This window comes from Phodopus roborovskii, unplaced genomic scaffold (genome assembly GCF_943737965.1).
Source record: "Phodopus roborovskii unplaced genomic scaffold, PHOROB, whole genome shotgun sequence".
NCBI lineage: Eukaryota > Metazoa > Chordata > Mammalia > Rodentia > Cricetidae > Phodopus > Phodopus roborovskii.
In genome coordinates, this window is record NW_026125444.1 from 15,682,234 (window position 1) to 15,695,982 (window position 13,749).

The following is a 13,749-nucleotide window of genomic DNA, read 5'->3' on the forward strand; positions in this document are numbered from 1 at the left end:
AGATCATTCTCAGTGATAGATACATTTACGAAAATGTTATCTTTATGATAAGTGAATTGGTTACAGATGAGAAAGAACGAAGTGCTGTACTTATAATTAGCATTTACAAATTTTGAGAGATTTTAAGGTTTTTTTTTTTTTCCAAATTATAAAATGTCGTTTGTGTTGGGTTGCTAACATAATGTATTTCTCAAGTCATTCATCAGTACAACCCATTGAAACACAGGTCCCTACTGTTATTTCCATTAACAAACAAATAGATTGGGCCCAAGGGGAACTGCCTGACTTTAATTAATTTAATAAGCCTAATTCAACCCGAATTCTAACTGCTTGCCTCCTAACAGCCTCACAGGAGCAGGGAGATAAAGGTAAATCAGGCGTGGGCCAATGAACATGTGTTCATATGTGCAGTGGACTCAGTTGTGGGTTAGTGATTCATCAAGTTCTGCTTTGGTTCTTGAAAATGAAACAAGACACCCCATAGTAAAATTATATTATACTTTTTTAGGTAACAATCTTTTCTGCTTAAAAATTGAAACATTTTGGATGGTATCTCATTTTTCTCATAAGAAAAATGGTCAGTGGTCATTAAGTGAAGGATGAGCCTGTGGGGGTGCCTTGAACTCCTGATCTTCCTGCCTCTGTCTCCTGAGTGCAGTCTGGTATTGCCAATTACTGTTTGCCACTAAAGACAAAAATCATCATGATTCTGGAAAAAAGATTTGAAACTTCAAAATAATGTAAATTCCTTTTTCAAATTCAGTTTCCTTGTAAATCTGGATCAGGATTGGGGAAGGTTATCGTTTTCTCTCAGGTAGGCGAAGCATGGTCTCTTAAGCCTGGAATTCTAAGCCACATCGAATACTGACTGTTGAAACAGACGGTGGGTGCCCAGAAAGCTATTTCTAGCTCTGTTGCCAAAAGTACTTTGAGCTCTCTTACCCTAGGAGAGGAACCAAAAAGTTTTGTGCAGATTAGTTCCTTGTAAGAACAAAAGTCCTTTTGGGCTTTACTAATCCCTTCACCCCCACGCCACCCCTGGTGTTCATGTTCATTCCTGTGCCCTCCTGTTAGGACTTTGCTCTAAGGCAGCTTTCCAGAGAAAGAGAGATCCTCTAGCCCCTGCTGACCCCACAGTATGCAGCATTGTGCCTGATTAACTGGGCAAGGTCGGACTTGCCTTTTACAGTCCGCCCTCCAACCCCCACCCAGATAGACCCTCTGCTAAGAAATCCCAGAAATGCCCTAATGCTCTGGATCTAAGTAGATCAGACCACCAGGCCCACAGGAGCTCTGAGTGTGTGAGCTTTCTCCCCCTAGATGGGATGGCAGTGCTAACTGCACAGACAGTTATAAATTCTCTCTCTCTATAGATGGTGTTTTATGTCCTCCATCCTCCCCCAAACTACAAGGATTCGGAAGAACCACTATTTTACAAAAATTGAGACAGAAATTGCCTAAGACCACCTAGCAAATGATTAGCAAATATAAAGACTAGAAAGATTGCCACTAAGGCTGTGGATTCAGTAGCAGTAACTGCCTGTTGACCACAATCAAGTGTGGCCCTTTTACCCTCTAGTACAGTGGTTCCCAACCTATGGGTTGTGGCCCTTTAGTGGGTTAAAGGGCTCTTTCACAGGGGTCTCCTAAGACCATTGGAAAACACAGACAGTTACATTCCAATGCATAAGCATAGTGAAAGTACAGTTATGAAGTAGCATGCTGTATCTGTATCTGACTGTATCTGGCATTAGGAAGGTTGGGAACCACTCATGCTATATACAGGGTGTGTTGCTAGTGGATTCATCTGCAGGGCATTAGATGTACCAAAAGAGGATATTTCTTAGCTGCTTTGGGAATCTGAAACACCAAGGACTCCTTACAGAGGCTAGTCAAGGAGGATGATACATTGAATTATCAGTGTCTACTTGGATCTGCAAGAATAGTTCTGCCTCGTCAGAGGCAGTCCCGAGAAACACAGCTCTGTTCGGTCAGACAAATTCCTTCTGTGTGGTTCTTAATTACTTTCCCATGAGTTCCTTGTATTTTAGGTCTTATCTGTGCAGTTATTGCACTACAAAGCAAATTACTTCAGGCATTTAAGCAGCAGGCAGAGGGGTGTTATGAGGCTAGAAACCTGTGGGTTAATGACTGGCTTGCTTAGGAACTTTAACCTGTGGCTTTCCAGGCAACTTCCCTTTCTTTGCATATTCAAGTATTACACCTCTCTGTGTTCAAAAGGATAAGTTAGCACTAGATTCCAAATGAATGCTTCCCAGGGAGAATGCCTTTTGCAGCTCACCTTGCATAGGTCATGAGTGGCACAGCTCCATGTTTCATTAAGGAGCTTCCTACAGGTGTTATTTTGTGTGGTGCTAATGACTAGTGCAGCCCAATGGTCTGGGGTTTTGAAGGAAGCTAACCTTTTCCCTGATTGATTTTTTTTTTTTTTTAAATTTGTGTTCCAGCTGCTTCATACACAGATAGCTCTGATGATGAGACTTCCCCCCGGGACAAGCAGCAAAAGAACTCAAAAGGAAGCAGTGACTTCTGTGTCAAGAACATCAAACAGGCAGAGTTTGGACGCAGGGAGATCGAAATTGCTGAACAAGGTAAAGAAATAAATGCCTTTGTAGTTGCCTGTGTCATTTTGTCATATTAACACATCCCGGGTCAGCTGACATGTCAAATTTCAGTGCAGTCTTAAACCATATTTTTTTTTGTTTATTAATCTGAGACAAGGTCTCAACTCTGAAACTTAGGCTGACCTTGAATTTGAGGCAAATCTCTGCCTCAACCTCCCAAGTGCCGGGATTTACGGGTATGAGTCGGCACGTCCACCTCCTGAAGAATGTTGTAGAGAATCTTAAGTTTTGGAGAACACTGTGGGGAGGGAGGGAGGGAGGGAGTGAACTCTGAGAGTTTAGAGGAAAGCCCTGGGTAAGAAGGATTGGCAGATGGAGAATAAAACTGGGGAACATTTGTCTCTGAAAGCCTCTCAGAGAACATTCAGGAACCTCATCTAACAGAAGCTGGTCAAGGGAATAGTCACAACTTAAATGAGTAATTTTTCTGTTTAGTCTCTTATCTCTCATTCTCTCTGTTTAATACTCCGTGTTTGTATTGGGCCTTTCCAGAGATGCCTGCCCTGATGGCCTTAAGGAAGAGAGCCCAAGGAGAAAAGCCTTTGGCTGGAGCCAAAATTGTGGGTTGTACGCACATCACTGCGCAGACTGCTGTGAGTCCTTTTCCTCCCAATGACAGTTAGTAATTGTACCAGCCACTGAATGAGTGCCATCTGCCGGCACCAGGCTGACGTGTTATTTCATTAACCCATGTGATACCACCATGTGATAGCATGTAGGCAGGCAGTCCTTTTTTCATTTAATAAAAAAAAAGAAGCTGAGGCCCAGTGTACTTTAGAAATGTGTCCAGGGTTATACAGCTTGGGAAGCCAGGCTCAGGCTTGAACACGGGTGTGCTTGGTGAGCAAGTGAAGGCTTCTGCTGCTCCACTATGCATCTTCTCCGTCACCCTTTCCAGTGTCCTCTCTCTGACTCAGCCTTCCATATGGAGCTGCCTTCAGCAGCAAATAAGAGGAAACTGATTCACCTGGTCTCAGCCTCGAGGAATTCATTACATGGTGTGGCCAAGAGTCCATCTGGAAGACGAGCTGTGGACACAAGGCTCCCTTTCATCTCTTTGTGACTCTTTTGGAGCTGTCTCCACAGCTTGCCTACTTCATCCTCGAGCTGATAGAAAGGTAGTAGATACTAGGTACCACCTCGTCACCATGAACTGATAGGAGAAGGACTGTTTCTTCTGCTCTCCTAAGAGCAAGAAAACCCTTGCTGAGGTCCAGCAGAATAGTCCAGCATGTCACCCCGAGGAGAAGATGCTGATGTAGCATGCATGTGTGAGGTGTGTGCAGGCTTCCATGTATGTGTACCATGTGTGGGGTGTGTGCAGGCTTCCATGTAGGTGTACCATGTGTGGGGTGTGTGCAGGTCTCCATGTATGTGTACCATGTGTGAGGTGTGTGCAGGCTTCCATGTATGTGTACCATGTGTGGGGTGTGTGCAGGCTTCCATGTAGGTGTACCATGTGTGATGTGTGTGCAGGCCTCCATGTATGTGTACCATGTGTGGGGTGTGTGTTCAGGTCTCCATGTATGTGTACCATGTGTGATGTGTGTGCAGGTCTCCATGTATGTGTACCATGTGTGATGTGTGTTCAGGTCTCCATGTATGTGTACCATGTGTGATGTGTGTTCAGGTCTCCATGTAGGTGTACCATGTGGGGTGTGTGCAGGTCTCCATGTATGTGTACCATGTGTGGGGTGTGTGCAGGTCACATGCCTCTGCTCCCCTAGTTCTGAAAAGGGGACTAGGATCCCCAAGATCGGCTTAGACCAATTCCTACACTCAGTACAGTTATCTTCCATCTATAAGAAAAATACTTCCAGTGCTCCTGAGCTATGCTGAGGTAGAATTCAGATACACCATAACCTATGTTATAGGTAATCTTTAAATTTTTACTATAAAATGAGAACTAAAATAGGGAGAAATAAAAAGAAAGTAAATTATAAAAATATATTTCAATATGTAAATGCAAGCATCACTGTGACAGAATAGTCGATATCTGTACTGACACATACAGATGGAAATATATGTGGGGTGTCTTCTGTGAGTGTTTTGCCTGCATGTATGTAGGTGTACTATGTGTGTGCAGTGCCTGCAGAGGCCGGAAGAGAGCACAGGGCACTCTTACAGTCTGAGGGTGCTGGGGCCAAACCCTGCTCTCCACTGCTTTCCTTTTCTTTTTATTTTTTGAGACAGTATCTCATGTAGCCTATACTGGCCTCTAGCTTGCTGTTATAGCTAAGGCTAGCTTTGAATTCCTGACCCTTCTGTCTCCCGAGTGCTGGATTGTAGGCATGTATTACCATGCCCTGCTGGCAATGTGGGATTATGTCCAGAGCCCTAGAGCAATTCCTTCAACTGATTTTAGGATTTTATGAAATAAAAGGCAACTTTTTCCAACTTCTGACCAATGACAGTCACCATTCTCTTTACAGTTTACAATTGTTAAAGTCCTAGAAAGATTATTATTTGTATTAAAACTATAGAAACTACTTTTGTCAGTATGTAAGGCAGAATTAGTTTCTAAGATCAAATAATTATAAGTAGGGTTTTCACAATGTAAACTTTCATTGGGACAATCGAACTTTATACTAGATCAGCAGTTTGTTTTTTGTTGTTGTTGTTGTTGTTTTGTTTTGTCTTTTTGTAAATGGCTGTCCTAAACTTCAGTGTTCAGATCCCTGGCCCTGTTCACTAAGGACAGTAACACTCACCACAGTCATTGAGACAAATGGAAGTGCTCCCTTAGTACTCTATAGTCTTCTTTCGAGTCATCATAAAAGTATGTAGTTGGCATTGAGTTCCAAATACATTGAGATCAGTAGGAAAATTGGTGTGTTGATAAAAGCTGGAACACCTTTTATGGGACTTCTAAGCTCTAGGTCATCTTCCTTCTCCCTCCCTTCTTCTCCTGAGACAGGGACTCACGCAGCCTAGGTGGGCCTCAAACTTGCTGTGAAGCTGAGGCTGGTCTTGAATTCATGATCCTCCTCCTGTCTCAACCTCCCAGATGCTGGAATTATGGGTAGACGCCACCATACAAAAAGTTAGCCAGTGTGCTCTCTTCGTCTCTTTGTTCTGGTGTGTGTGTGTGTGTGTGTGTGTGTGTGTGTGTGTGTGTGTGTGTTCCTTCGTAGAGGCCAGAGGTTGACAGTGGGTATCGTCTTCAATCACACCTTATTTTTAGAAAAGGGTTTCCCACTGAACCTGCAGCTTACTGATTGGCTAGACTCGCAGGCCAGCCAGCTGCAAAGATCACCTGTCTCTTTTTCCTCATCACCAGGCTTACAGAAGCGTTCCATGGCACCCAGCTTTTTACACGGGTGTTGGTGATCAGAATTCAGGTCCCCATGCTTGCACTGAACCATTATCTCCAGCTCTTTTGTTGTTTTCAGACAAAGTCTGGTGCAGCCCAGGCTAACCTTGAACTTGCTATGTAGCAGCTGAAGTTGGTATCAGTCAAACCTCTGATCTTCCTGCCTCATCTTCCTGAGTGCTGGGATCTCAGACAAGTGCTCTACCCCGGTTAGTTAGTTGCTTAGTTTTTCGGTGCCAGAGCTTTCTTCGGGCTCAACAGATATTCCTGTCACTGAGCTATACTGCCAGTCCCTCAGTCACCTTTAGAGTTGTCCCTCCCTCAGCAGACTCATACTTGGTCACCTTGCTAATGAAGGGCAGGCAGCGGCTGCTTAGGAACAGATAGCATCTGCGTTCCTCTGAGACTGCTGAGTTACATGTTCTCTGAGGAAAAGGACACCTGAATTTCTAAAATTAATGCAATAAATTAAAAAAGTAACTTCTTTTTGTAGCTACAGATTAATGAATTGAGGCAGAAGCATGCTTGAAACCCTTCCTGGGCCTCTCCCATCAGAATCCAGTGTGGTGACTTAAGATAGGAAGTGCTTCTCTTTATATCGAGTTTGTTTTCACCCCAAGCTAATCACCACCCTTTGGGCCTTCCTCTCTATTTTTCCTGGGTGAATTAGTCATTATTGGTTTACCAAGTTTATATCATTTTATTATTTCTACCCTACATATTTTCTTCTTTATCCTTATAGGAGTATTTTTCTTCCTTTTATTTTTAATCTCTGTTCATGTTAATTTTATAATATTCAATTGTGACCTCTATATAATATAGAAATATAAAGACTTGGAACTAAGCCAGGCGTTGGTGGGGCACGCACGCCTTTAATCCCAGCACTCGGGAGGCCGAGGCAGTAGGATCTTGTGAGTTCCAGACCAGCCTGGTCTAGTTCCAGGACAGGTTCCAAAGTCACAGAGAGACCCTGTCTCGAAAAAAAGGAACTAGCGATGTGTCTTAGTTAGCAAAGCGCTTGCCAAGCACACAAAGCCCTGGGTTTGGTCCCTGGACGTAGTGGAGCATACCTCTACTCCCAGCTCCAGGGAGAGTGAGGCAAGAAGGGGAAAAGTTCAGGGTCATCCTCCACTACATAGTGAGCTAGCTGTGGCCAGCCTGGGTCACTGAATTACATGAGACACTGCCCCTCCCAAAAGAAAGAGAAAGGGAGGGAGGGTCCAGTCATCTTTGCCCTTTGTGTGTGTGTGTGTGTGTGTGTGTGTGCGTGCGCGTGCACACACGTGCATGTGTACATGCAAGCCAGAGAATGTCAGGCATCATTTTCCCTAGCAGCCATCCACCTTGTATTTTGAAATAGGGTCTCTTCGCTAGCCTGGTGCCAAGTAGGCAAGGCTAGCTGGTCAACAAGCTTCAGGATCTTCTGTCTTCAGCTTTTTTGTTGTGTTTACTTTGGGTTTTTTTTGTTTGTTTGTTTGTTTGTTTAGTTTTTGTTTGACCTGAAGGTTCTGGAGATAAAACTCAGGTCCTCATGCTTGCAAGGCTAGCACTTACTAAGTTGTCTCCCAGCCTTTCTTTGTCTTTGGCTCTTCCCTTCCACTCCTTGAGCAGTTCCTTCCTTACTTCTGGTACATGATGTTCTACTCTTGTGTGTCCATAGCCTTGGAGTTAGTCAGTGGATCTTGGCACTACTCAGATATTGTTTCTGGATCCTCTTGTATTAATTTTGGAGAATGATTGTCCATTAACTCTAAGTGGATTTCTTTTGACCTGTTCTCTCTATCCTTACTTTTGGGAATTTCGATGATATGCATGCATCAAGTCATTTGATAATGTCGTGTGTGTGTGTGTGTGTGTGTGTGTGTGTGTGTGTGTTGCTTTGTTTTTCCTGCTCTCCTTTTCTCTTTGTGTTTTAGTATGTAATTTCTATTCTGTCTTTAAGTTGGCTGACTGTGTCCTTGAAAATGCCCAGTCTGGGAAGACTATTGTAGGAATTCTCAGTACTGTATATGGTTTTTCACTATGTTGTGTTTTTTTTGTTTCTGGCATTTGTACTTGACCTGCTTTTATAGTTTCCATCTGTCTCTGCTAAAATTCCCTGTTTGTCAATGTTGTGTATATTTTTATTAGCATAAACAGTTGTTATATTTATGTTTTATCGTAGTTTTTGTTTTGCTTTTTGAAACCAAGCTGCCTTGAACTCACCATAGCTAAGGATGATCTTGAACTTCTAGTTCTCCTGCCTCTTGGTCTTGAGTGCTGGTATTTTGGATATGTGCCACCACACATGATTTCTGGAGTGCTGAAGATCAAACCCAGCGCATCAGGCATGCGAGGCAAACACACGACCAACTTTTGTTTTCACATCTTGAATCTTTGAGGGATGGCTTCTTAGTTTCCAGTAGAGTTATGGATTGCTTGGAAGTTCAGCTGTTTTGTGCACTATAGGCGGCACATTTCTTCAGCAGTGGGCTGAAGATTATAGGTTACTTGGGCTGACTGTACGTTACTAAAGGGCTTTCCCCAGTGTTTTCTCCTTCATCCTCAGCTTTCAGCTGCTTGAGCGCTAGTGTGCCACAGAAGGGCTCTTCTCAGGGGCCTGCCCTAGACTGCTCCTTTGTGTTGGGCTAGCCTTCTCGGTGAGGGCAAGTCTTGAATCTTCCTATGCAGCCAGTATTAAGCAGGCCTCTGTGGGCAGGGCTTTCCTCCTGTCCCTACTGCTTTCTGTTGCGGCCGTGTTTTTCTTCTTTTAATTGATTGGTAGGTCTGGCAGAAGATATTTTCTTGTCTTTTGTGGAGAAAGAGAGACGTAATAAATCTTTAGAATTAGTAGTGATTATAATGTACATCCCACAGTGGGCTCAGGATGGTCTGTGTGACCCTTCCGGTTTTGCTTTTGTCCCCTCCCCATGTGCAGTGGGTCTTTGTGTGACTTCCTTGGCAGACATGATTGCTCAACTTCTGTTACTTAAGACTTTTGCTTCCCCTGAGAGACTAGTGTAGTGCACCCAGCCCCCTGACTAGCTTTTCTTGTGAGTACTGGGCAGGTACTCCTGGAAAGGAGCTTGCCTGTGGATATGAAATTTTGTGTCTAGTTGGAGCAACACAAAATTCCAAACTATACACTTTTCCTACATTGAACCTTTAATTAAAATGTTACTATTTTTTTAAGTCAGGGTTTCTCTGTGTAACAGCCCTGGCTGTCCTGGTACTCACTTTGTAGACCAGGGTGGCCTCGAACTCACAGAGATCCGCTTGCCTCTGCCTCGTGAGTGCTGAATTAAAGGCCACCACCCAGCATTACCTAATTTTTCTTACCTTTACATATGCAGCTACTGTTTCCTCCCATGCTTTGCCTAAAATGAAACAAACCCAGTCTACACCAGAACCCTGGGTAGAGTTTCTGGGAATCCAGAAACTTTCTGCAAACCCAGGGCTTTCTGCCAACACTATGCCAACTGAACCGCATCCCTAGCCCTAAATAGGAGCAGAACTGTATGTCTGTGCTTTGATAAAAAATACTTTTTCTCTGAACTTTTTAATGAAATCTTACTGGGAATGGTATAGACTCTTACTGGAGCTACTCCTCTGCCCGGTGTTGACCACACTGAAGACATTCTATAAAGCTTGAAAACCACTGGCCTGGGGCTTACTCTTGATGTATTGTGTATTGTCAAAGATAGGACTTAGCCAGGAGTGGTGTCACAAGCCCATCACTGCAGCTCTTGAGAGGTGGAAGTAGGGGGAACAAGAGTTGCCTGGGTACAAGCAGGTAAAGTCAATCTGGAGCCTGTTTAGTGCGGGCTTGTTTACCGCCCATTCTGTAACACAGGTGCTCATGGAAACTCTGGGTGCCCTGGGGGCACAGTGCCGATGGGCCGCCTGCAACATCTACTCTACTCTCAACGAAGTGGCTGCTGCTCTAGCGGAAAGTGGTAAGAGATGACTTTTGTTTTCTGTCTTTGGCTAAGGTAAGTTTTCAAGAAGCTCCACTGTTTCTGTATAAACCTTTAAGGAAGGCTGACAGCGAGGCAGCTGCCTTTGAAGAAACGGGCCCCATTATTGGTAAATTTGTTCTTTTGGAGGGCTTCCTTTGTCAAACGTGATCTAGTTGACCCTTGTTTTGTAGTTGCGAATAGCTACCTACGTCTGATGCTCCAGTAATCACACTTGGATTTGATTCACTAATAGGAACACTGCTCACCCAAGGTAGTATGTAATACTGGAGCCAGTTTGTGGCCCTGCAGGTTTTCCAGCAAGCGGCTCACCCTGATTTGATGGTCAGCATGTCTGCTTCTGCAGTAAAGAGGATTTGGCCTGGCAGGTTAATTGATCACAAAATCCACTAAATGCTTGAAGGACAAAAGAAAGAGAAATTTGGAGTCTGTGGCTTTGTCTTCCCTGTGGGTAGCAGCACACACAGGTTTGGGTACCAAAACTGCTTCTGAGCTCTGGGGAGACTCTAGAAACTCTGAAGAATATACTCGTCTCTCCTTTTGCTAGCGCTCTTGGCGTGCCATTATTTCTTTAATTTATTTATAAAATTGTACTGTTCGTCTATGATAGAAAAATTATATAAATATTAAATATATATCCAGTGAATTTTACATAGGCATTCATTTCTTTTTTTTTTTTTAGCAAGTGATTATTGACTCTGATAGATAATGAGAAATCTTTGCTCTCAGAATTTATGTTGTGATAGAATAGATAACATACTTACATAAAAAGTCTGGTTTAACAAAATGCCACAACTGCTTATAAACCCATTTTCAAGGCCAGTCATGGTGACATATTCCTGTCATTCCAGGTATTAGAAAGGTTGAGGGCAAAAGATCATAGTTCAGAACCTGCCTAGGAAGCTTAGTAAAATCTTGTCTCAAGATAAAAGCATTTAAAAAGAAAGTTGGGAATCATGGCTCACATCTGCAACCCCAGTCCTCAGAAGGCCAAGGCATGAGAATGGCCACAAGTTTGAGGCTGTCCTCAACTCCATGGTGAAATATTGTCTCAACTCTACCTAAATGTATAAATAATCAATGAATGATGAAGTTCAGTGATAGAGCATTTGCTTAGAATCATAGCTTTATTCCGCCCCAACACTGCAAAAGTAAATAAGTCTATGTTCAGTAACACATAAACACATAAACGCTGGCTTTAAAGTTCACATTCATTTGGTTCTCACCCCGCTAAGTTAAGCAGCTTGCATAATGGCCATTACACTTCCCTAGGCTGTGATGCGGAACAAGCACGTGGGTGGGTAAAGTATGAGAGTTTTCCAGTGGATCCGAGGGATGATGAGGCTGACAAATGACTCTGGATCAAGTACTTATTTCTGGATTCTTCTTTTTCCTGTTAGTCCTATTTTTAGCAACTCTTACAGCCTTGTTGCTTGTCCTTTTTGAGCCAAGAAGAGCAGAGTAGCCACTACAGGAGGAGGAGTGGATAAGGGACTGGAGACAGTATTAGCCAGTGATGGGAGTTAATCCAAAGAAATGAGAAAATTAGAAATTGGCGGGGAAATTGGCACTTTCTTGTTAAAATCTGGGGTCTGGCCCTTTCATAGCCTTTAATGGGTTCTCTGCTCCTTTTATTATTTTTAGGATTTCCTGTCTTTGCCTGGAAAGGAGAGTCAGAAGACGACTTTTGGTGGTGCATCGACCGATGTGTGAATGTGGAGGGCTGGCAGCCAAACATGGTGGGTCAGACCCCGTCAGTTAGTTAACGCAGCTCACAGGGCAGGGGTAGTAGTGGGAAAGACTGACTTAGGGAAGGAAGGAAAATGGACCCGTTTATGTCTGATGTACCTGGGTTTCCAGGAAAATTCAGTGAATCTGCTTAGGAAACCTCTAGATCCTGAACTTCTTAACACTGCAAAGAGTCTTGATTAGCTCTCCCAGCATTCAGGAACCTTGAGCTTGAGGCCAGCCCGGAAGCATTCACATTTGCCAGTAATGTGAAAATGCTACCCAGGGTTCACACATGATAGGCTAACAAGCAGAAGGCATGCATTCTGTCCCCTACTGCTGTTCACAGTTGCTCCAGTAACAATTGCCACAAATACCAACAAACACACGGGAAGGCACAGGCGCCTTGCTGCTCCTGAGGCACTTAGCTTTTCCGGGAATCTTCACACCGAGGTTCTAGTGTGCTTGGAGCACTTCCAAGTGCACATTTCTTCTCTTTATTTTGTAAAAGATGACCAGAAGTTTAGGGGTTTCCCTTTATACTTTATTTTTGTTTCATTGTTTAAAAGATCCAGTCTGAGAGGCTATGGATGTAGCTCACCGGGGAGCTTTTGTCTGGCATGCATAGCCCTAGGTTTAGTCCCCAGCCTGAAGAATTAAAAAGGGAAAATGAAATGTAGGACTGGGTTATGTATAATTCAGGGGTAGAGCCCTGGTTTTAGCATGCTTGAAGCCCTGGGTTTATAATACTTAAATAAACACACTCTCTCTCTTGAAACTAAAATCACAATTACATTCATAGAGAAAGAAAAAGGCATAAAAATATGATATATTTCCTTGCCTTACCAACATTTCTGCATTATTTTACTAAGAAATTAGAGAATCCACTGGGCAGTGGTGGTACATGCCTTTAATCCCAGCAGTTGGGAGGAAGAGGCAGGCAGATCCCAGTGAGTTCAAGGCCAGCCTTGTCTGCAAAGCAACTTTCGGGACAGCCAGGACTGTTACACAGAGAAACCCTGTCTTGAAAACCAACAAAACAAAACAAACAAAAAAATAAATTAGAGAATTGAGGGGTAGGAGGGGGAACTTTGGTTGGAATGTAAAATGAAATTAAAAAAAGAAATTTAGTTTAAAAAAAAAAACAATTAGAGAACCAGCGGGGGGGGGGGGGAAAGGAGGGAAAGAGAGAGAGAGAGAATATGATTCCTTGTTCCTTGCTGCTGACAGCTAAAGCCTCGTCTTCCCTGGAGCCCAGTGAAGCCTGTGGTCCAGGTCACATGGCTCCAAGTGCTGGCTTGAGGAAGGAGGAAGTGATGGTGCCTCCAGGATGAGTCAGCTCATTGCAGCAATTTTAGGTGACAAGGAGGGGTCTGACTGACACGTAAAGAAGATATGGGTGGGGCACGTGTCTCTTGGGAATAAAATTGATTTTGTAGTCTTGCACCCAGAGAGGCTTTACAGCGTGGGGTGCCAGGACAGCCGCTAGGAGAGTTAGCAAAGACAGTCACAAGGACCTAAAATAGTTTCCCCTCAGAAAACAGAACTCATATCTTTGACCAAGACCCAATACTTTAACTTGCATTCCAACCTCAGGAAGAGGAAGATTATTTGAGGTCAGGAACTTTGTGGAGGAGGACAGCAACTTCTGGCCTTTGTTTAAAGGGGAAAGTAGGCACTGGGATATAGCTCATTTGGCAGGGCATTTGCCTGGCATGTATGGAACCCTGGGTTTGATCCCCAGCACTGTGTAAGCCAGCTGTGGTGATGCACGCCTATACTCTGAACAGGAGGATCAAGAGTTCCAGGTCAGGCTGGGGAGCTGGTTCACTGGGTAAAGGATCCCACCACCCATGTAAAAGCCGGGTGTGGTAGGAAGCATTCATTAGCACAGCACTGGGGATGAGGAGAACAGGAGGCCCCTAGGGCTTGGTGGTCGGCCAGCCCAATACATAGGTAAATAATAAAGGGAAAAGTAAATGAGCATAATGGGACTTACCTACAGAGTTGCCGGATACTTGGGTTTTTGTCTGTTCTTCCTTGTGGGCAGGGATCAGAGGCAGCAAGTGAAAACCTCATGGAATCCGTGCGTACAGAACCGCAGAGA

General features: G+C 43.8%; 1 protein-coding gene across 5 annotated transcripts in view; it reads left to right on the plus strand.

Moving 5' to 3' along the window:
- Ahcyl2 (adenosylhomocysteinase like 2) overlaps positions 1-13,749 on the plus strand; it is a 134,740-nt gene that overhangs the window by 95,064 nt on the left and 25,927 nt on the right. For all 5 annotated transcript variants that reach the window (XM_051175822.1, XM_051175823.1, XM_051175825.1 and 2 more), the window contains exons 3-6: positions 2,469-2,612; positions 3,138-3,238; positions 9,791-9,893; positions 11,559-11,653. In XM_051175822.1, coding sequence (XP_051031779.1) covers positions 2,469-2,612; positions 3,138-3,238; positions 9,791-9,893; positions 11,559-11,653 — 443 coding nt within the window. The remainder of the gene's footprint in view (positions 1-2,468; positions 2,613-3,137; positions 3,239-9,790; positions 9,894-11,558; positions 11,654-13,749) is intronic.